The sequence below is a fragment of the Geotrypetes seraphini genome, chromosome 3 (assembly GCF_902459505.1).
Source record: "Geotrypetes seraphini chromosome 3, aGeoSer1.1, whole genome shotgun sequence".
Taxonomy (NCBI): Eukaryota; Metazoa; Chordata; class Amphibia; order Gymnophiona; family Dermophiidae; genus Geotrypetes; species Geotrypetes seraphini.
The window spans coordinates 285,080,847-285,105,105 of record NC_047086.1 but is presented as its reverse complement, the minus strand read 5'-3'; the positions used below and the strand labels follow the sequence as shown (position 1 = coordinate 285,105,105).

The window sequence follows — 24,259 nt, the reverse complement described above, 5'->3', positions numbered from 1 at the left end:
ATGGTACAGGAAATGCTTAAAATTTAAAGTGACAGTAGACTTGTTACCTGTCCGTACTGGGTTCTATGGATAACGTTACCCACATTTTTTAAAAAAAATCTTTATTAAGTTTTCAAGGCTAATAAAAAGTACAGAACATTATACATACATTAACAATCAGATTAAGCACTTATAATCAATCAATAACAATACAGAAAGAATAACACCCTCCCCCCCACCCCACTTCCTTCCAATACATTCAATCAAGGAATAAAACAAGATAAAAGAAATATCCCTTCCTACCCACCCTCCCACCTTTTCCTGGATGTGTGTGTAATCAAAATAAAAATAAAAATATGAGACAACTATAACGAGGTAACAAAAGTTGTCAACGGACCCCAAACTAATCTGAATAACTTATTATGCCCCAGCATGTCAGCGTTCATCTTCTCATATGTATAGCATAAGCATAAATTCACCCACCAAAAAGTAAAACTAAGACGATCCCAATTTTTCCAATTATGAGTAACTATTTGCATGGCTATCCTGGTTATGATAAGGAAAAGCCAGCATTTATACTGATCCAACGGTGGTTTAATATGCAATATCGTCCCACAGATGACTACATCATATGTTAATGGGATCGATGACTCCAGTATGGTATTAATATGTCCTCATATCAACCTCTAAAAATTGAGTATCAAGGGACAATAGAACAACAGATGATCCAGTGTCCCCATTTCAAGATGACAGTGCCAGCATCTATTAGATTTAGAACTTTTTAACTTCTGCAAACAAACTGGGATCCAGAAAGTTCTATGTAACAAAAAAAAAGAAGTTTGACACTGTGCACCTCATCCTCCAAGACCAAATCCGTGGCCATTGAGTAGCAGAAATCTGCTGCTTAATCTCAATGCTCCAAATGTCTTTTAGACTAGTTTTAGGTTTCTTGTTTAAATATTCAGATATTAATTTATACCACTTGGTTGCCTGATGCCCTAGCAAATCTGTCTGGAAGCATAGGCCCTGAAAGCTATACTGAGTTTTTAAATTTCACCACTCAGGGAACCCCTTCTGAATGGCCTGCTTCAACTGCAACCATTTATATGCTTGAGATTTTGAAATACCGAATGATTGTTGCAGTCGTGAAAAATCAAAATCAAGCATTTTTCCATTTGATAGTACATCATCTAATGTGCATAGTATGCCTGCCGCAACCATTGTTTTCAGAGGATCTTACACTTGCCAATTTGAATCTTGGAGTTCAACCATAAGGATTACCCACATTTGAGAATATTATATATCTGCTTGTCCTCACAGAACATAAGAACATAAGAGTTGCCTCCGCTGAGGCAGACCATAGGTCCATCTTGCCCAGCGGTCCGCACCCGCGGCGGCCCATCAGGCCTTTTGCCTGAAACAGTGGTCCCTGACTAATTTTTTAACTTACCTCTACCTCTATTCTTATCTGTACCCTTCTATCCCTTTGTCCTCCAAGTACCTATCCAAAGCTTTTTTGAAGCCCTGTAGCGTGCTTGTGCTTACTACATCTTCTGGCAGCGCATTCCTGGTGTTTGATCTAAACCTCTCCCCTTTCAATTTCTCTGAGTGCCCCCTTGTACGTGTGGTTCCCCTTAATTTGAAAAGTCTGTCCCTGTCTATTTTTTCTCTACCCTTCATGATCTTGAAGGTTTCTATCATGTCTCCTCTAAGTCTCTGCTTTTCCAGGGAGAAAAGCCCCAACTTTTTTAGTCTGTCAGTATATGAGAGGTCCTCCATGCCCTTTATTAGTTTAGTTGCTCTTCTCTGGACTTTCTCAAGTACTGCCATGTCCTTCTTGAGGTGCGGCGACCAGTACTGAACACAGTACTCAAGGTGCGGTCGCACCATTGCACGATACAGTGGCAAGATGACTTCCTTCGTCCTGGTCGTGATACCCTTTTTAATGATACCCAACATTTTGTTAGCTTTCCTTGAGGCTGAGGCGCACTGCGCCGACGCCTTTAATGTTGTGTCCACCATCACTCCCAGGTCTCTTTCAAGGTTGCTTACCCCTAGCGGTGAACCCCCCATTTTGTAAGTGAACATCGGGTTCTTTTTCCCTATACCTTGCATTTCCCTATGTTGAAGCTCATTTGTCACTTTTTCGGCCCATTTTTTCCAGTGTTGTCAGATCTTTTTGGAGATCTTCGCAGTCCTCCATGTTATTGACCTTGCTATATAGCTTAGTGTCGTCCGCAAATTTAATAACCTCACATTTTGTTCCTGTCTCCAGGTCGTTAATAAATATATTGAACAGGAGCGGTCCCAGTACCGACCCCTGCGGAACTCCGCTCGTGACCCATTGCCAGTCTGAGTAATGGCCCTTTACTCCAACCCTCTGCTTCCTGTCCACCAGCCAGTTTTTGATCCATCGGTGGACCTCCCCTTGCACCCCGTGGTTCCATAGCTTCCTTAGCAGTCTTTCGTGTGGCACCTTGTCGAAGGCTTTTTGGAAGTCAAGGTAAATGATGTCTATGGATTCCCCTTTATCCACCTGTCTTGTTACCCCCTCAAAGAAGTATAATAAGTTCGTGAGGCATGACCTGCCCTTGCAGAAGCCATGCTGGCTCGACTTTAGCTGCCAATTCTTTTCGATGTGTTCCCAGATGCTGTCTTTAATCAGCGCTTCCATCATCTTTCCCGGGACCGAGGTCAAGCTCACCGGCCTGTAGTTTCCCGGGTCTCCCCTTGAGCCTTTTTTGAAGATGGGCGTGACATTTGCTATTTTCCAGTCCCCCGGAATCTCTCCAGTTTTTAAGGATAGGTTGCATATTTGTCGAAGTGTCTCAGCTATTTAATTTCTTAGTTCCTTGAGTACCCTTGAGTGAAAGCCGTCCGGACCTGGTGATTTGTCGCTCCTTAGCCTGTCTATCTGCCTGAGGACATCCTCCTTGCTCACCTCTAGTTGGTCCAGATTTTCATCCTGCTCTCCTTTTACGATCTCCTCGGGTTTCGGAATGTTGGTTGTGTCCTCCCTCGTGAAAACTGACATGAAGAAACTCATTTAACCTGTCAGCTATCTGTTTTTCCTCTTTTTACCGCTCCCTTTCTGTCCCCATCATCCAAGGGTCCCACTTCCTCCCTTGCTGGTTGCTTCCCCTTAATGTACCTGAAGAACGATTTGAAGTTTGTTGCTTCCCCCGCAAGTCTCTCTTCATATTCTCTTTTTGCTTTCCCTAACCACTCGGTGACACTCCTTTTGGTGTATTTTATGTTCCTTTTGGTTGTCCTCAGTTTTGTCCTTTTTTCCATTTTTTGAATGATGCTTTCTTGTCACTTATCGCCTTTGTTACTGCATTTGTTATCCACACTGGAATTTTTTGTTCTATTTTTTTGCACCTTTCCTGAACCTGGAAAACGCACAGGTTCAGTGCTTCGTGCACTGTGCTCTATGAGTAGAGTCCAGGCTTTTTCTACGGAAATGAAGCATGAACTCTGGTATATGCCTTTTTTGTATATGCAGAAAAATAGATATGGAAAGGGTGTTCCATGGACAAGGACAACCATGCATAGGAGCAGATATTGAGTGCCTACATGTCTATTGTATACATTTGGACTGGACATTCCAACATCAGGTATAACCTGGTGCTCATAGCCCAAATATATATGATGTACATATATGCACCCAATATATGCGCCTATAATTCTAATGTAGGTACATAAGGATGACACAGATTAGACATGTATTTTCAGTGTTATCTCCTATTTTTCTCATCCTAAATAGTGCACCAAAAGCTAGGCACCAATTTGGAATATAGCTTTTGTACTAAAATAGTAGTTACTCACCAAAACTGTGGTGAAATGTTACATACATGACAGCACTTAGGTGATAGTCTGTATGTTGTGCTAAATTGCAAGGGGACACTGACATAGGAGGGGTCTGGGTGGGTCCCCAAATTTACAAGTGTCACTTATAGAATACTGTAAGTTATATGTGTTAATGCTGCATTTTGTCACACACACACACACAGCCTGCCTTAAAGCTGGAATAAAATGCTTGCAACAAAGCATATGCCAGTAAAATACTGATTTAGGATGGTATTCTATAATGGCAATAAACATTAAATAATTTTGGCCTAAATTCTCTATTACTGCGTTTAACTTAGGCGTGCTTTGGACGTCGGATATAATTGAATAATCACGGAGTTAAGGGTCTTAATTAATGTTAATTGGGTAAATGAACGACACATAGACGTCCCTAGGTAGTACCATAACGAACTAACGTCTATCGAAAGCATAGTCCCGTCTGCAGCTACTGGGACGTGGGCGTTCCGTGGGCGTTCCGTGGGCGTGCCACGTGGGGACGCTGGATAGGCGCTACCTGGGCGAATACCTGTGCGTCTAAATCTCGTGAATTATGTAGACGTAAGAAACCCTGGTCTAACTTGGATTTCAATGCCGTGTCAACTATCGTAATTGCGGCTCTTTGTTACACGCGAGGCAGACGTCACTGTGTTTTTTCATCAATAATTCCAATAGTGAATTTCAATAGGTAGTTTTCATATTTTCTCTGTCCTAATAAATATAATGACACCATAACAATGGAACACATTATATTGCATGGATAACAAACCACATTTCAGCCCAAACCATAATATAATTTTCACATGGCTTTTACAACCCCCTTTTTTGTCTCAACAAACAGCACTGCAATCGGCTCTCTTTTGAAAGCAAAGAAAAACCAGCACACATTATCAGCACTTAAAAAGAGAATAAACAGATACACACCTTAACATTCCAGCTTCCCTCATTGCAAATGGAGGTGTTCAGTTGCACAAAACTGACCTCATTGTGACCTCATCAATCTGCATTTTTCCAAAGTAATATGACACAATTAAAAGATGTGCCGGGTGTAGAACCCACAACCTCTGGATCTTAGGAGCACAGGTTGGTTCCTAAAGCCACAGAGCTACAGCTGCTTGACTGAGCTGTCTGTGCTTCATTAGGAATCATATCAGGATGAACTCAAATAAGTTTTAGCAAAGGAATGCCTAAAGATTTGGAAAGTTTTCAAGTAGAAAACAAATATGAAATATGTATTAAAGAATTGGCAGCACAAAGAACGCCTAAACGGAACAGATTATTTACAGTCCTATATATGCATTAGTACAGTGCTTAAAATGAAGATTAGCGTGTGAGAAAAACAGAGCTCCACCTCACATGCATTCAAGCACACTTGGGAATATGGGTTTGGGGCTCAAGGAAAGCAGCGCTTTTAACCATTGAGCTACCACTTGTTTTGTCTCAGCCTACTATGACATTATAGCTAAACTCCTTTTCCCTTAGCACTATCACTAAGATATGATATGGACAAGGGAGCCAGAGGCATTGTAGCTGTGGGTCAGTGAGGAAAGGCACTCTCTACCAATCTTCCGGGCTTTGAGGGTTCAAATCCCAGCCTGTATTTACTTGTGGCGTATCTGCTGCCTTCCAGGTGCACTTTGATGATGCTTTCCACTTCTTATAGGAGTTGAATATAACATTTCTCCATTTAAACAATGGCATACGTTGTTAGTTTTTATCGTGGTAAAGTATACATTTCTGAAATGGTGAAGAAACAATAATATACAACGGCAGTAAGCGGTATAAGCAAATCCAAACTGCTATAAGCACAAGAAAGCATTTGTAGCTCAACACGCTAATGTTCCTTTTCTGAGCTTTGCCATTTAAAACTCCCCGGTTCGACTCCCACCTTTGCTCATTTTAATAAGGTCCTAGTTTTTTCCTATTAGATCTTATAACATTTCCCTTTGCAGGCAAACCTATTTTCAACTTTACCATGGCTCGGACATCCTACGCAGTGATGAGAGAAACCTTTCCTCTGACAGCAAGATGACATTGTGGATCGCCTGGTTAATGTGCTCTCATCAACTGCGTAGGATGTCCGAGCCATGGTAAGTTGAAAATAGGTTTGCCTGCAAAGGGAAATGTTATAAGAGCTAACAGGAAAAAACTAGGACCTTATTAAAATGAGCAAAGGTGGGAGTCAAACCGGGGAGTTTCAGAGGTCAGAGCTCAGAAGAGGAGCATTAGCATGTTAAGCTACAAATGCTTTCTTGTGCTTACAGCAGTTTGGATATTGCTTATACCGCTTATTGTTTCTTCACCATTTCAGAAAATGTATACTTTACCACGATAAAAACTAACAAAGTATGCCATGTTTAAAAGGAGAAATGTTATATTCAACTCCTATAAGAAGTGGAAAGCATCATCAAAGTGCACCTGGAAGGCAGAATACGCCACAAGTAAAAATACAGGCTGGGATTTGAACCCTCAAAGCCCGGAAGATATGGTAGAGAGTGCCTTTTCCTCACTGACCCACAGCTACAATGCCTCTGGCTCCCTTGTCATATCATATCTTAGTGAAGTGCTAAGGGAAAAGGAGTTTAGCTATAATGTCATAGTAGGCTGAGACAAAACAAGTGGTAGCTCAATGGTTAAAAGCGCTGCTTTCCTTGAGCCCCAAACCCATATTCCCAAGTGTGCTTGAATGCATGTGAGGTGGAGCTCTGTTTTTCTCACACGCTAATCTTCATTTTAAGCACTGTACTAATGCATATATAGGGACTGTAAATAATCTGTTCCGTATTAGGCGTTCTTTGTGCTGCAATTCTTTAATACATATTTCATATTTGTTTTCTACTTGAAAACTTTCCAAATCTTTAGGCATTCCTTTGCTTAAACTTATTTGAGTTCATCCTGATATGATTCCTAATGAAGCACAGACAGCTCAGTCAAGCAGCTGTAGCTCTGTGGCTTAGGAACCAACCTGTGCTCCTAAGATCCAGAGGTTGTGGGTTCTACACCCGGCACATCTTTTAATTGTGTCATATTACTTTGGAAAATGCAGATTGATGAGGGTCACAATGAGGTCAGTTTTGTGCAACTGAACACCTCCATTTTGCAATGAGGGAAGCTGGAATGTTAAGGTGTGTATCTGTTTATTCTCTTTTTAAGTGCTGATAATGTGTGCTGGTTTTTCTTTGCTTTCAAAAGAGAGCCGATTGCACTGCTGTTTGTTGTTCATTTTTGTTTCCTGGCATCCTAACAGTTCTCAGAAGTGGTGGAATTTGCTGTTTCTCCTCAGCATTCTGCAGCCACAGGTGCATGAGATATTTTCATTTGCTCCTAACTGCAAGCCATTCTAGTAGGAATGTGTTTCTTTTGATGCAATATAGGCATTGGGCAACAGCTATGAGTTAAATCAAACTTCAGAGGGCTTGGACAGGTGTTGAAGAATGATCCAGTTAGGGGGGGGGGGGGGGGGTGTTCAGCATGAGAGAGAACAGGTTGCATTAAATATTAGACAATGGGCTGCACATAATAAAAGCTGAAGCAAAATATTGATATGTAAAGGCAAGGCTAAAGAGTTACCAGGTGTCCTGGCTGAGAAATGAATATAAACTATTTGCTAACCTTACTCAAGACTTGAACCCCCTGATGTATGGAAGATGAAAAGCAATGCATTAAGGCATAGAGCTATAGAGGTAACATTGTTTAGAACATAGAGCTTAGAGATGTGAAGGAAATTACTACAATGTCACTACAGCTGTATATTGCAAAACCACATCCAATGCACATCCAATTAGATTTGAATCCTAACGGTTCCTATGACGTCAGTCGCTAATTAGGCGTGCTTAGTATATAGAAAGCTTTGGCACAGCCATTTTTCCTATGTAAGACCCCCTCATGTGAGTTGGTGTTTGTGGTGTTCCGTTTCCTTAATGATGAAACTTTGTGCTATGACTTGCCTGTTCTCCTTTATACTCCCTTCTGCCTTTGACACTCCTCCCCACCCCCATTATCTGTATTTCTTTAGTTTATGGATTTTTCTGGGTGTTGGTGTGAGGGATTGTTGAGGACTTAGGTTTTGTGTTAAGTGTGGAGGGGAATCAATTGTTAGGGAAAAGAAAGGGCCAGGCCAGGTTACACACAGATGCCTACACCCACCACTCTCCCAGCTTTCATAATGTCTGCCCCACTTCCATTTTCCATATCTGCAACTCTCCATGCAAGAAATTCGATTTCCGTTTTGGAAGCCATGTTGTAAGGTGAAGATATCTTTTCAGGCTACTTGTAGAACACGTTCAAACACCCACCCATAGGATAGCCAATGAGAGTGTGATGGGCGTGGTTAGGAAGCGGGCCAAGGAACCGCACCCGAACGGTGCCCAATAGGCATTGAGAAACTTTTCCTCCGTCCTACTGACGTCAGACGCTAAGTAGGCGTGCATGGGTATAAGAAGGTCCAGGTGAGCAGTGTTTCTTTTCTATTCTGTCCTATTCCTTATGCAGATGTTTGAGACTTTACTCTGTCCTTAGTCTTTTACTTTTTTTTTCCTATCTCTGCCTCCCATTTCTCTTCTATTCTACAGAGCCATTAACAAGCTACATGTCATTCTAATATGTTTTTTTTATCATTTTCTAGAAGCAGCTCAGATAGTAAGTCCAGGTGAGAATGATAATTTGTAAGCTACTTAGGTGTCCTTATGATAGAACTAAAGAAACCAACCAGCAACAACTGACTTCTCTTTATGGGCTTTCGTTGTGTGCAACGATAATAATAGTTATTTTATTTCTGATATCTCTTACTCTCCATTCCACAGGGCTGACAAAAATGACTGAGAAGACTGATAAAGACCATGCTGGTAGATATTTTACTGGTAGAAATATGGATATGTAAGTAAAATGGATGTGTTCACACATCTGAGAGGGTTTACTCATAGAGCTAAAGTTAATTCTTTGTAGAATCAAATTACAGGCAAGTTAAAATCAGGTGAGGAATGGTTCTGTGTACTAACTCATTGATAAGAATAGGTTGGGTGTGTTGGGGGGGGGAGGGGGGGGAAACACTGCCATTCAGTGGACATCCAATCAGTGTACATGGTTCAGGTGGAAAATTCCTAATGAGTGGCTAATGGCTGCCATTTTTAATAAGGAGTCTAAAGGTATGTTAGCACCTCTGTTACTTCCAGGTGTGTGTTCTGCCACAACTTCAGTGTTTCATTTTGGAGACATAGGTCTTTGTTAACAGTTTCTCTATTCTTCATTTCAGGTTAACTATGCTCATCAGCTCAGCACACCAGCTTGCACCTAGCCAAACAGTTGTAGGTGAGAATGATACTCTACTATTCTTCACTTGAGTCACTCTTCTGATGAGTGAAATAAATGTTTCACACTTCTATTGTTCTCGTCACACAGGTATCCTTGATGACTTTCAGGAACAATAGTAAATGATAATGTTGGCCTCATAGAACACCATGGCACGCATTCCTGCTGTTATATGCACACAAACTTTTTGTTTTCAGTTAGTCTATTCCCTCACATGAGTTCTAAACAGTAGCAGTGGAGGATTACAGGTGATATTAACCCACACCATCAGCGAGTTAAGGCTATTGCTTTAACAACTCTACCACGGTGACATCTAAGCAGCTCAACATAAATGAGGTTAACACATTGCTTCAGGGAAGGGAGGACAGATATGGACCTTGGGGGTTGAACCCCCTGTTTGTGAACCTTGTGTAAACCAGCGCTTCTCCTCTTTTCTGTTTTCAGGTGTCTTAGACAGGCAAACTGCAGTATTGTCAGATGGAGTTTTTGTATTACTGAGAGCATTGCAGCTGTGAGCATCTTTGTGGTTTCCACACCTGCTTAACCAAAATAGTGCAGCCTCAAGAACCAGGAGGATAGATTGAGGTATGTGGCCTTTACTTCATCACCTTCAGTGAAAAGAAGAAAAACCCACATGTCTCATTTGGATTCTCCTGGTGTGGAGCCAACTCTTAGTAGCAGTAACCCTATTCTTAACAACAAATCTACCACAGTGACTTATATTCTCTTCCTTATGTAGCCATTTACTTTGGAACAGGGACTGCCTTACTTTGCACATCATAGCTGAGATGTCGTCATCTACCTACAGTTGCATATACCCTTGCATTCACTTACTTTTTCCTAGATTCTGCAATGATTTGACATCAGAGTGGCTAGCAGTGTAATAGAATGAATGACAGACCCCAATAAAGATTGTCAAACTTATCTATATGTCACCTTGTTGTTATATTGAAAAGGGCCCATTCAGCAGTCCCTCCTGAACCCCTATCTACCTTGGACTTCTGTCCACTAAACTAGCTGATGCTACAAGGTTAAAACCACACAGGAAAGTTTAAACTATAAAAAAAATGTTTATTCTAATAGAAAACTTTTTTTTAAATGTAAACTTTAGAAAAAAATAACTATTTACATAACACACAACGCAGGGAAAGAGGGTGGGTGCCCCCCAAGAGCAGCTTGAGCTACCTCAGGCGAGGGGGGCGGAAGAGGTGCAGTCATTGAGAGGGTGTATGGCTGCTGGCACCATGCCCTCTTTCGGCTACCAGCCGCAAGAGGGCATGTTCCATCCTCTCCACACACCTTCTCATTACCTGCACCTCCTCCAAGATGGCAGAGTAGGCCGCCATCTCACTGGCCGCCCCCTCCTGAGGCTGGTCGGGCTGCTCCTGGGGGGGAACAGCAAGGAAAGGGGGTGGGATGGGAACAGGAAGGGCAGGAGAGTGAGGGGAAGGGCTATGGGTGGGGGAAGGGGAAGGTCCAACAGGGGATGGTGGTGGTAGTCCTGGAGGTAGTGGGGGGGCAGGTGGTGGGAGGTCCAGGGGGCAGTGGTGGGGCAGGCAGTCCAGGGGGCAGTGGTGGAGGTCCAGGGGGCAGTGGTGGAGGTCCAGGGGGCAGTGGTGGTGTGGGCGGTCCTGAGGGCTGCCAGGCCTCCTCCTCCTCTTCCCTCTCTTCTTCCTCCTCTGCTGAGGACCAGGGTGGGGCTCCCTCCATCACCATGCGGGGCCTCCTGAGGGGGTGCCTGCGCTGCTGCTTGACAAGAGAGAAATAGGATACAGTCAGATATGTCCACAACACTTTTGAACATGACATTATTTACTACGTTATTTTCTTCAAATGCTAATAACAGGATGCAAAACACCTACTCCACTGTAAACATCAAAATGTAGCGTAAGTAAGTGAGGCAAGTAGAACACCATAACGCCATTGTGACATGATATCACAATAGCAGCTTTACTGCAGATTTTATGATTAAGAATGGTTGACAGCTACTCAAGCATTTTCATCTATTTATTCTGGTAGGCTGATCACAAAGAAACACACGCTGGACTCATTACTCACCGGCTTCAGCGCGCAATTCCTCCCTCACCCCCTCAAGGAAGGCCCGCTCCTGGCGCCTCAGCAGCCGCCCCCTTTTCCTGAGATCCTCAACCTGGATAATAGAGAGAGAGAGAGAAAGTACAGAGAGGGAGGGATATGATGGAGTGCCATCTAGCACTGTGGCATAACATGTTTATTTAAGTCTTGACCTCTATAAGCACATAAAAATGGAGTACGCTGCCCTCCAAGAGCCCCTATCCGCTTTGCTGTCTGCCTCCACCCCCTTCTGCCACATGTTTTACATGAATGTATTCACGTACTCCAGCATTTTCACCTTTCTGTGCTGGAGGCATCGCTATCTCTCTACTGTACCTGGGACAGTGGGGGGGGGGGGGGGTGAGGTGACATGGACAGCATCACAAGGAGGAGTGTGGGATTGAACTCACAACCCCAGGGTGCTGAGGCTGTAGCCTATCAGCACTGCCCCACATTACAGCATGTCCTGGTGAGCTTACAATCATGCAGCAGGGGCAATAAAATAGTTTGGTCAGAAGGAGCAGCGTGGCTTGAAACCCCTGATGTCAGGGGTACTGATGCTGTCACTTTAAACGTCATGCCACTATCTCCCTAGACCAGCAGATTGATACAGGAAAGGTGAAGGTATTTGTTTTCCTTGGCAAAGTTGATTTCAAGATGTTTCTATTACAAATGCGAAGCTTGTGACCCAAAAATTAGTTGTGTGCATGTTGTGAATGGAATAGATGCCTTCTAGGAGCTTAATTTGTCATTTGAAATCCTACTACTGCTTCTTTGGGATGTGCTTTAATTTCAGTATTCAATGTAAAAAGATTTATTATGCACAATTGTAGTTTTTAGAAGGAATCAAATATTTACCCACAAAAAACATGAACAATTTGATTGAGACAGGTTTCCATCATTACATTTTACATGATTATTTGTGAGGGCCTGACTTGGAATACTTACTTCCCTGGGACAGGAGGCTCTACGACTTGAACCGCCGGGTCAGGCGGGTCCAGGAAGTCCCTGAACTGCAGGTATGACCTGCGATGGCCTGCCACTCTAAATAGTGGTGCTCATGCCCTAAAAACAGCCTTGCCAGGAGTTTACTGTCAGCAGTGCTGAAGTTGGGCTGTCTCCTGGCAGCCATTTTAGGAGAAATAATTTGCGTATGAAGAATGGGTGATTCTATGATTGTCACAACGCAAAAACAACGTGATGACGTTTTTGTGCCGCTTGGGCGTGCTTGCAGCAGCCGAACCCGCGCTACATCAACACTGTGGATTACATCCTAAACCACGCCGATATCGCTGTTATACAAATAAGTATAGCAGAACGCTTCGAAACTTACCATGTAAACCTAATGAAACTTCAACCTCCCCCAAACACAATGACAAGTTTAGCTTAGCCTATGCATGTTTGAGTGGGTGGAAAAAAAAAACAATATTATGTCTTTGGTAACCGCAGTCAGGACTTGACCCCTGACCTTTGGAAGATACATGTAGTGCTTTTAAGCACTGAGCTATGTTAGGGATTTGGGAATGGGAGTCTCCAGAATGGCTTTATGTACAAGCTATGACGTCAGAATGCTACTTTATGGTTAGGGTTATGGGCTAGATGTTAAGTAGCTCAGTGAATAAAACACGCGTGTACCATAGGTAATCCATAGGTTGTGAGTTCAACTCCCGGCTTGTCTTTTACTTGATTATAACATGAGGGGTTTATGCTGCAGGAGTGTGTTGTTGGGGTATTGCAGGGGTGTCTAGGATGACAGAGAATAGTCACTTGCGTTTTCAACAACGCATTTGAATTTCTTAAGACGAAACCCTTAGTGAGCCGGGGAGGGAGGTCACCGCAGCCTCGCGCCTCAGATGAAAGGTTCATTTTTTAGGGACTGGTGTAAGCTGATCTGGGACAGTCTTCAGCGACTCGGAGCCCTCCTCCCGGCTGGGCAGAAGGAGGAGGTTTTGGCGGTGGTGGTTTTGGTGGTGAGTGAGGGCGGGAGGGGGATTCACCTGGCTGCTGCATCTGCACTCCTGCTGGCCACAGACCTACTGATCACAGAGCAGAGATCACAGAAGCACGCAGGTATGTGTGCATGCGTGGCTAGGGTTTTTATTATATATGGATATACACCTATCGCATCTCATTTTCATCATAAACACATTAGCGAGACTATACACAATACATTACAAAGTTGAGCTTGGGTTTTGATAAAATAAACAGCATAAATTTGACTCTGTATTACATTTATTGAACCATACGTAAGAATATGGGTGTTGCATCCGTGACAACAGTGCTTTACACCATTGAGCTACCAGTCTTTTGCCTCAACTGACTGTGATATGATAGCTAAGTAAGTAACTTTAGCACATCACTAAGGTATGCTATGACAGGGGAACCAGAGACCCAGGTGTAGGTCAGTGAGTAAAAGCACTATATCGATCATCTGTAGGTTGTGAGTTCAACTCCCAGCTTGTCTTTTACTTGTGGCATATCTACCTTCCAGGTGCACCTTGATGATGTCACAATGAGATCAGCATTGTGCTGCTTGCTACTTCCTCTTCCTGTGAACTGGAAGCCACATTCAGGTTTAATCTGTGTTTTGATTCTGTTTCTTGTTGTAAAGAATGAGCTGATTGTTGCAATGTTTTAAGACCAGGAGAGTGTTCTTTCGAGCAAGATATCACTTCTAAACTATCCTCTCTGAAATAATGTCTCTGGGAAATCGAGAGAAAGCTTATTGGATGACTTAGGGTGCCTTTCCTGCCAGTCTTTGTGGAAGTTAAACGAAGTTTATAAAAAGTCTATATGGTGTTCAAAGTCCTATCCTTTCCACTTCTAATAGGAGGTGAGTATGACATTCCTGTACAGCTTTTTGTGTAGCACACATCTACCGGTTCCCACCTTCCATACTGATAATGTAAGTTCAACACCCACTCGGTACGTTTCATTTTCTAGTTTTCCTTTGAAACATAACATATTTTTTTTCCTTGTATTAATGGTAAACTGTACAATTCTGATACTGTGTTTTAGTTATGTTTTTCATCATCCTATACTTATCAATGCTGAATGTGTGATAATAAAGAGTATATATAAAGTATAATTAAAAAAAAAAACAAATAACAAAAAACAAACCCGTACACTCACGTCTATCACGGGTCCATTGGAGACGTTTCAGAAACCTGCATCTATTTTGCGCACGTCTATTTTGCGCACGTCTATTTTGCGCGACGAGGGACGTCTATTTTGCGCACGTCTATTTTGCGGGACGTCTATCTCACGCCTAAATATAGTTAATTGGTATTTACGTTTACCGGACGTCCAAAGCACGCCTAAGTTAAACGTACTAATAGAGAATTTACTCCTTTGTGCCTAAATGTAGGTGACCCTTATTTAATTATTCCTTCTTCTATGTGATGGTACAAGGTTTGTGAGTACAAATAGTTCAACTAAGTAATAATATGTAAAAAAGCATCTTTTTGACAACGGATATTCATTCCAGTACCAATTTATGGTATAAAAATTAAGATAAACAACTTCCTCCTGGATCATGGATATAATATTCTTGCCTTACTTTTCTTTGAGTTGGTCTGCTCGTTGTCTGTAATAAACAAATGTTGTTGGCTCAAATGTCAGGGTTTTTAGCTTTCCCTGAAGATAAAACGATTCCTTCTGACCCCTCTTGAGTGCCTCAATGAACTTGTCATATTCTTGTTTAATGGTAGTAAGAATATTCTTGTAAGAAGTAACATATTCTATAACCTGTGAAAATAAGTTTTGTCAGTATATAATCTCCATATAACAAAGCGTGTGCATTGTTAGAAATTAAATAAAGATTGTAGAATGAAATGCATCAATAGCTATTTAGAATGGTATTTCAACAGTATATAGACACTTCATCACCAAGACACTTCATCACATGACACCAACCATTTTAGTAGCCTTCCTATGGACCTACTCCATCTATTTATATCTTTTTGATGGTATGGTCTCCAAAATTGTATACAATATTCTAAATTATGTCTCACCAGAGTCTTATACAGGAGCAACAATGCCTCCTTTTTCCCACTGGCCATTCTCTCCCTATGCCCACAAGCATCCTTCTAGATTTCGTTGTCACTTTTCAACCTATTTGACCACCTATACTATCACACTCAAGTCCCACTCCTCTTTTATGCACAAAAGTTCTTCATCCTCTAAACTGTATTGTTCCCTCTGGTTTCTGCAGCCCAAATGCATGGCCTTGCATTTCTTAACATTAAATCTTAGCTGCCAAATTTCAGACTATTCTTCAAGCTTCACTATGTCCTTCTTCATGTTTTCCACACCACACAAAAGCTGGGAATATGTGACTACAAACCTAGAGGTATAAAATGTATTAAACTTTATCAACTGTTTATACCTAACAATCCCATCTTGGAAGCCAGTGGAAAGGTTTCTTACCTAACATTATTGCCTCAAATGGTTAAAACTGTCCTTAAACTGTATTCAGTCTATCAAAACATTAATTATATTAAACATGGACAATTAATCCTTTGTACCTATTTCAAAATATAATGCTTTCGATATCAAATAAGCATCTATAGGCTCATTTGGCATTTGAAATTGGCTTTGTTTTTTATTTTAAAAAATTTGTACTGCACTGGGAAATTTTAAATAGTGGACTTAGGCATCTAATTGCCTACCTACATGACCTAAACAAAAATTATCTTCTGTTTTATATGTAACAGATGTTTCACATGTGAAAATAGCTATTATAAATTGCAGAGGAATAAACATGCATCAGAATTAGGTGCACAGAAATATAGCACCTATATTGCTAAAAAATGCAGGTGAATTATTCTATAATTTACATACTTAACTGTGCTTCTTGCTCAAACTCCACTCAGACTCCACATATGAGTATGTCCACCTTTAATCCTAAGCGCCTTCACACTTAGGGACAACAGGGACAATTTTCAGACTGCGAGAGAGACAGCCTGGCTACCTCCCGCAGTCGGTGGCAAACCCAGAAATTCAATTTTGGGGCTGTTATCTGGTCTATATTTAGCTGTGTTTGACATAGTCAGCCAAGCTGATATTCATCAACTGACCAGCTATGTCATAGCGACATAGAGAGACCTGTTATTTAGGCAGGTCTATCTGGCCGCTAAACTTAGACAATCAGCCAATGAATATTGCCACTGACCCTCTTAGTCACGCGACAGTCACTGACAGAGATATTCTTCAGGAGATAGTCGACTATCTCCCACTGAATATAAGGGGTTAGTCGGCTTAGTGCTATTTAGCTGGCCAGGAGCCATTCCTGGCTAGCTAAATAGCACTGGATATCAGGCAGACTATGTTGGCAGAATATTAGTATTTAAGCATGTCTGTGCACTTGTACTGCAAAAATCAGATTGACTAGCTTCTTAAGCTGTTATCCGCAATTACTGAGAAAATTATAAGTCAAAATAGAATTAAGAATTTATTTTAGAAAATAAACAAAATTTTAGTTGTTTTTTTGGGGTTTTTTTTTTTTTTTACAAAATGTCAGATAATGTGACTCCAAATCTCTCTCTCCCCCCCCCCCCAGGTTTTGCATTTCTTCCTGCCCCCATAGTCTGACATCTCTCTCTCCTTCCCTCTCTTGTTCTGTTGGTCCAGCATATCTCCCTTTCTCTCCTCCTGCACATCTGGCATCTCTTTCCCAATCATGGGTCTGGCATCTCTCCTTCTCCCTTACTACAAGTTTGGCATCTCTCCTCTCCCAACTACAGGTTGGTATTTCTCCTTCCCTACCCCTCCCTATCTTGGGTCTGGCAGCCCTCCCTCCCCCCCCAACCCACACTGTGGTTCTGGCATCTCTTTCTCCTCTTCTCCATTACAAATCTGGCATCTTTCCCTTCATCCCCCCCTCATTGCAAGTTTGGAATCTCTCCCGCACCATGGGTCTGGCATCTCCCCACTGAATATCTGCAGATAGCTAGCTATGTGCTATTTAAACAGCTGGGAGCCAAATATCAGCCTCTTTATGTTGTTTGTCTAGGGACACCATCAGATCAAACTCCAGAGACCCATATCAATTTATAATGAACTGGAAAGTCTCTTTTCCCGGGGCCCACTCACCTAAGATCAGATCCCGACAACTGAGGAAGACTGCCTGAATGTTCTCTATGCTGGCTATGTGCATGGCCAAAACTTCTGGCAGATGGGTCTCCATTCAACTGCCTGAGTCATTATGTCAGGCTCCATCTCTATAGCAGTATTCAAATCCAAGCTAAAAGCCAACTTCTTTGAGGCTGCTTTCAACTCCTAACTCACACTTGCCATAAGATACTATCATAAAAATAGCCTTACTTGGGTGTTATGCCCATGGCTGGCCAGGGCATGGCAAGTAGTCACTTTGGCTATTAGGTGTGAATCTTCATGTCTGCTTGCATTTTAGCTGCACTTCTTGCTGTACAGGTGTAAAGCAATCCTTGCTTTACATCTGTGCCAGACAATTAGGTAGCCTTACAATTTACTTCCATAAGCTGTTATCAGCTTGTGTTATATATCTTATACTGTTTCATGTCTTGCCGTGGAAGTCTTGCTGAGGAAGGGCTCTCAGGCTACAGGGATAAGGGAGGGTTTGAGCAGCAGTGAACATTCCATCTATAAGAGTTAAGAGATAAGGGAGACACCTGTTGTTACTGCAGAAACAGCAGTGTCTGTGTGTGTGAGGAATTCAGCATTTTCTGTGCTATAAAAGACTGAGAGTCACAGATTGGACTTTGAATCTTGTTGCAGCCTCGGGAGCCGTGGGTTGGGTCTCTTTCCTTGATCGAACAGATTCCCGATCAATATTGGAAGGGGGCATGCCAAACATGGTGAAGTATTTTGTTTAGTGTCTATGTCTATCCTCATTGCTTGGTATTATCTGATGTATTATTTGATGTGTATGCAATAAAGTATCATATTACTCTGGAGCTTTGGTGGAGGTGACTTCTATGTACCCTTGCTAGATAACTAGGTGGGCAGAACACTGGGTTAGACGAATGGTCCACCTAGCCCAGTATCCTGTCTTCACAGTGGCCATTCCAGGTCACAAATACCTGGCAAAAATCCAAATAGTAGTAACATTCCATGCTACCGATCCAGGGCAAGCAGTGGCTTCCCCCATGACTGTCTCAATAGCAGACTATAGCCTTTTTCTCCAGGAACTGTCCAAACTTTTTTTTAAACCAGCTACATTAACCGCTCTTACCACATTCTCTAACAATGCTTTCCAGAGCTTAACTATTCTCTGAGTGAAAAATATTTCTCTGTAATTTCATGGAGTGTCTCCTATCCTTTGCAATTTTATTGCCACAAGTCTTCCTCCAAACTGGCTTAAATCAGCCAATAATCCAGATTGGCAGGAGATTGCAACTACCACCATGTTGGGAAAATCCCTGTGTGTCATGACTAAACCAAATGAAAGAATGTGGAATTGATAATGGTCACCCAATACACAGAAACGCAGAAAAAGTCTGTGCTCTGGTCAAATAAGGATGTGAAAATAAGCCTCAGAGCATCTTCATTCAAAACTGAAGGGCTAGTGAGGACACATTGATTTACTTGAAGTCCAGAATGGACTGAAACTATACCCCCTTCTTAGGAGCCATGAAGCAAATGGAATAGCAACCCTACCCCTGCTCTGCTGGATGAAATAAGCTAAGGTCTCCTGCACTGCCTGACACTTGAGAGTGGATATGCAAGGAGAGACCATAAAGATGACTGAAATGAGAGATGCAATTTAAAAAGTGTAACTGTTGTGAACCCCTCCAAGACTCAGAGGAGACGAGGGTTCATTCCCATACAATGAGGCTGAAATGACCTCCCACTTGCACAAGTCCAGGATGGAACTGCTGACCTTCGCTATGCCATTTTCTGAGATGAGGCAGAGGAAATGGAGGCCCCCCTCAAAGGGTTGGCCCTTGGAACCTTTTGGTCTACTCTAGGCCACTGCCACATTCTGAGGCCCAAGTCATGCATCTGGTTCTGGCTCCATGATGTCAGGGCCTATCCCTCACCAAGCAGCTCTTAAAGGGCCATTGGCTGAGGTAGTCCTTGAATGCTTTATCTGCCACCCAATTCCTATGTTAAAGCCTGCAATGAGCCCCCATAGCTAAAGTGACTGAATTGGAGTACATACGAACCATGTTGTAGAGCAAATGAACCAGGTAGAGCATTCTGGACTTCAATCAAGCCATTTCTGGCAATGGCAGGAGCTGCTGCACCCACTGCATCATCACCCAAGCCATATAACCCCCACAGATAGACAGCTGCATCTCAAGGAGCCACAGAGCTTAAAATTTGCTTAATTAACAGTTCCATCTTTCATTCATAGGAGTCCTTAAAGGAAGTACTGCCCCCCCCCCCACTGAGACAGTGATCTTTTTCATCACTGTTATAAGTGAATCCAGTGTAAGTAGAAGCAAAAGCTGCTCATTGTCTTCCTAGAAGAGAAGTTGGCCAGCCCATCAGCCTGTGCCTGCAAATTAGAGAATGACATGGGACAAATTTTCCCCCGTCTCTGCGGGAACTAATTATCCCATCCCGTCCCCGCGAGTTCTTTTCATGTCCCTGCCCCATTCCTGCAAGCTCCATCCTCATCTACACAAGCCTCAAACACTTTAAAATCATAAGTGTTGAAGGCTTGTGCAGTTAAGGCAGAGTTTACAGGAAAGGTGCAGGGTCAGAGACAGTGACAAAACTCAAGGAGACGGGACAGGGAAATTGAGTTCCTATGGTGACGGGGACAAATTTAACCCCGTGTCATTCGCTATTGCAAATGACTGACCCAAGGGTTTTCAGGACCATCTCCATGGAGTGGAAGGTCCTAGCTCTAGTGAGTCATCCTTACAGATTAAGCCACCACCTGGGGACATGACCGGCAGATTCTCTGAGCTCCTGTTGCCCACCCGGACACACTTCAGAAGGGGGAAGGGAATGAGGAGGAGGGAAAGAGAGGAAGAGCTAGGGCAGGCAAGAACCCCTGAGGCCAAAAGTGAGAAAGGAATGAATTTGCAAGGACCAAAAAGGGGATTCAGTCACTTTGGGTCACCTCCAAACAGTAAGAACTATACTGAGCCCCAGTGGTGTAGCCAGACAGCAGCCAATTTTGGGTGGGCCTGAGCTCTGCCCTACTCCCACTTCAAAATATAAATACTTCAGCTAATGAGGATCCCCAAGCTTATGGTTACCATATGGCTCCAGAAAAAGGAGGATGGATTGAGATATCTGGGTTTTACTTCCATTGCTTTAAATGGAAGTAAAATCTGGATGTCTCAATCCATCCTCTTTTTCTGGAGCCATATGGTAACCTTAGAACTCTGTCAGCTGAAGACTTTCTCTGAAGGTGACCAGAACTCCCTTTTACTAAGCTTTGCAGAAAGTAGCAATGTCCTTAGGCCACTGATGCCAGTGCCAGCACTCCATGCATGCTTAGTTGTCAGTGGCTAAAAATGTTGTCACCGATTGCAGAGCATGGTAGAAAGGAGTTATGGCCATCTTTGGAGGAGGTCCTCAGCTGGGAATGCTTGGGGATCCCCATTAGCTATACAGAAAGGGTTAGGACCTGCTAGTGCCCAGGTCAGAAAATAAAGGAGAGTTTCCCTCCCAAATCACTTCTCATCCCTGCCTCCCTTCCAACTTCACCACCTGCCATTACTATCACACTAACAGACCCTCACCAAATAGAGAGAAAAAGGTCACAAATTAGAAATAAAGGGCCCCTTTTACAAAGCCGCAATAGTGATTCTTCCTTGGCAAATGGACCAAAGTCCACAGAAATTGAATGCCACAGCTTTGTAAAAGGGGCCCAAAAATATTTATACAAAATTTGAATTGGGAACCCCAAGAAGTTAACTTACCATGTAGTCTAACACTGAAGACATAAAAATAGAAATGCATTTCCTTTTCTACTGAATACAATACAAAGACATTTGCTATGCACATTTCCCAAAGCTTCTCACATAGTTCACTTCACAATTTTTCTGTTCTTGCTTCACTGGCTATCACTTACAGAACCAACAAATTATAATATCTCTACTTTCTCACTCAGAAATCATCTGCCTTATATGTTTCATAAGTTTTCTTTTCACTATTTCCAGTCACCTGGCCCAAATCCACTTATCACATGCTTTTTATCTTCACCTGCTAAAAATTTCATTATATTCAAAACTCTTGTCCAGCTTCTTATGTCCAATTTTTACATTTATTTCCATGTTTAAGGATCCAACAGAAGGATTTGTGGCCAAAACATGGATCCTGTAGGATCCAGAGATATAGACATTTGTGGATTTTCATTCAGAGTAAAGATTATAAATAAAGTACTGTACTATACATCCAGATCATTGGTTCCACTTTTTTGTTTTTCACCCATTCCTAGTGGTCTCACCATTGGGGATTTCTTGTTTTTTGCATTCCTCAAAGCGAACATATTCCATTTAAAACATTCAAAATAAAATGCTCTTTTTCTAACTTTGTTGTCTGGATTAATTTTTCCATGTTAATTCCAGTTTCTCTTTTCTGCGATTCTGTCTGTCATCTATTAATTCTTCTTCAACCAGCTGCTATGTGTCTTTTTCCCTTTCTCCTGTCTATTACCTCACTATACCTGCCTCTGACATATTGATCATTCATTTTTAGCTCTTTTCTGTCTTTTTCTCACCCTTCTCCTCCTTTTCACTTTTCAGCTACCTAGCAAATTTCCATCTTCTTCCTTCACCAATTAACTCTCCCATTCCCTTTCATCTTTAATCTACTCCTCATTACCATATTTCTACTCTCTATAATCACTATCATCTCATTCATTTCCTTGCCACTCCTTTCCTCCCCCTCCTGGCCTCTCCAATAGGATTCCAACTATTCTCAGCATATTCCTCCCTTCATATTTCTAGTCTACCATCTGCTCTCTCTTCCTCCCCTCCCCACCCCACCCCACCCTGTTCCTTTACTCTTCCCTCCTGCCCTCTCCTCTATGGTTCAGCATTTTTTCTTCTCATCTCACTCCCATTTTCTGGTATCTCTCCATCACTCCCTTTTCCTCCTTGATCCAATATCTCTCGCTTTCTTTCCTCTTTACCTCCTGTGCATCTCTCCCTCCCTCTTATCCACTCCCATGACTAACATTTCTCTCTCTCCCCCTCCCTTGTGCCCTGGATCCAACATCTTTCTTCCCTCTACCCCATGCAGTTTTCTCCCTTCTAATGCCATGCCCAACATTTCTGCCTCTTTCCACTATCCACTATCTCTCTACACCTCCCTTGTGCCCTAGGTCAAACATCTTTCCTTCCAAGCAGCATCTCGCCCTTCCTACCTTCCACCATCATGTTTAACATCTATCCCTCCTCTCCACCCCTAAATCCATTTCTTTCCCTCTCCTCTTGCACCATCTCTCCCTCCCTTCAACCTCTATGTCCCAACTTCTTTCCCTCCACTCCACCCCTTTATCCCTCTCGCCTTGCACCATCTCTCTCTCCACTCCACCCCTATGTGCCAACATTTCTCCCTTTCTCATCCCTCGCTTCTCTCCATGCATCATCTCTCCATCTCTTCTCCCCTATGTTCAACAATTCTCCCTCTCTCACCCCTCTCCTCCCTTAAGCAGCATATTTCCTTCCTTTCCTTTCCACTCCCACTTCTCTCTCATTTCAACAGGTCACTGGCAGCATCCTGCTCCAGCAGAAGCAGGAAATTGTGAAGGGGGTGGGATGCAACAGAAGAGAGGCTTCTGGGTTAGTGACCGGGCAGCATGTGGGAGCTGCTGTCAGGGGACCATTTAGGAAGGGAGAGGCAGGATAGCGGGATCCAAGCTTACTCTTCCCACGCTGGCCTTGTCCAGGTCCACTGCTGCTGGGTGGGCATAGGCCCACCCATTGCTACACCCCTATTACATACTGTATTTCCCCAGGATATATAGGAGCATTCAGTAAGTCCAAATGTTCTTCTGTTAAGGTTGGCAAATTTATATACTGAAAGAAATCCTTGGCAGGCAAAGGAACGTCTTGTGAATTTATATACAATGTTTTACAATAATTATGAATCATTTGACAAATGAAAGTATTATTAACTGCCAGGAGGTACAGTAGGATGACTCCTCTTTAAGGAAGATTCTACAAGAAGGGACTGATGAGATAGTTGAGAGTTCTCAAAGCCCTTGCAATGTACAGTTCTATACCTCGATTCCAACTTGCCTGCAACAGCAGAGATGGCATATGGAGTTTCCAGGTTTTGTTTGATAGTTTGAGAAAGAAGCCTGTTAAGAGGAAGTTTGAGAGACTCTGCAAGAGGCTGAAGCAAACTCATTTCTTCTAAATACTCCTTAGAGTACTTAGAACCAGAGTCCAATTTAAGATCCAGGTCCTCAGCCATTTGATGGAGGAAGGAGGAAAATGACAATTGATCCGCAAGAGGATGGCCTCGAGAGGGACTTGATGACTTCAAGGCACCTCGAGTGGAAAACGAAGGCGAGGCCTCTCTGGAGTATTGATATCCCAGCGAATAAGCAGACTGGGACAAGGCACTGGGAGAAGCGGAGCCCTCAGATTCTGCTATTGGTGTCCTGGATCGAAGAGTTGGAGGCTTTGAAGAGCTGGAAGGCCTGGACAAGGAAGGCTTATCTCTGGAGGAGGACCTGCGCCTCGATGAGGGCCTCAATGAGGGCCTTGACTGGCGATGAGAGTGCTGCCTGGAAGCAGGTCTTGTGCAAGGTCGAGGAGACTTCGCTCTATGCCTCAAAACGGGCAATGCCTTATGTGAGGATATAGGGCTGGAAGCTGTAGATTGAAGTCCCATAGACTCTGTGGTCTGGATCGAGGTATCTCAAAGCACTCCCAAAGACTCGGCTTCTTGTATGGAGTGTGAGGATTCCAGACGAGACACTCGCAAAGACTCAACTCCTTGCATAGAGTGTGAAGATTCCAGAGCAGACACTCGCAAAGACTGGACTCCTTGCATAGAGTGTGTAGATTCAGCTCGAGGCACAGGCAAGGACTCAACCTCTTGTGAGACTGCTGAGTGCCCAGGCTGGACTGCAGGAAGCAGAGTCGAGGCAGAACTA

At 42.9% G+C, this 24,259-nt stretch overlaps 1 protein-coding gene across 6 annotated transcripts in view; it reads right to left on the bottom strand.

Annotated features, from left to right (window-relative positions):
* CLHC1 (clathrin heavy chain linker domain containing 1) overlaps window positions 1–24,259 on the bottom strand; it is a 172,528-nt gene that overhangs the window by 128,816 nt on the left and 19,453 nt on the right. For all 6 annotated transcript variants that reach the window (XM_033937450.1, XM_033937453.1, XM_033937448.1 and 3 more), the window contains one exon: window positions 14,765–14,952. In XM_033937450.1, the coding sequence (XP_033793341.1) occupies window positions 14,765–14,952 (188 nt within the window). The remainder of the gene's footprint in view (window positions 1–14,764; window positions 14,953–24,259) is intronic.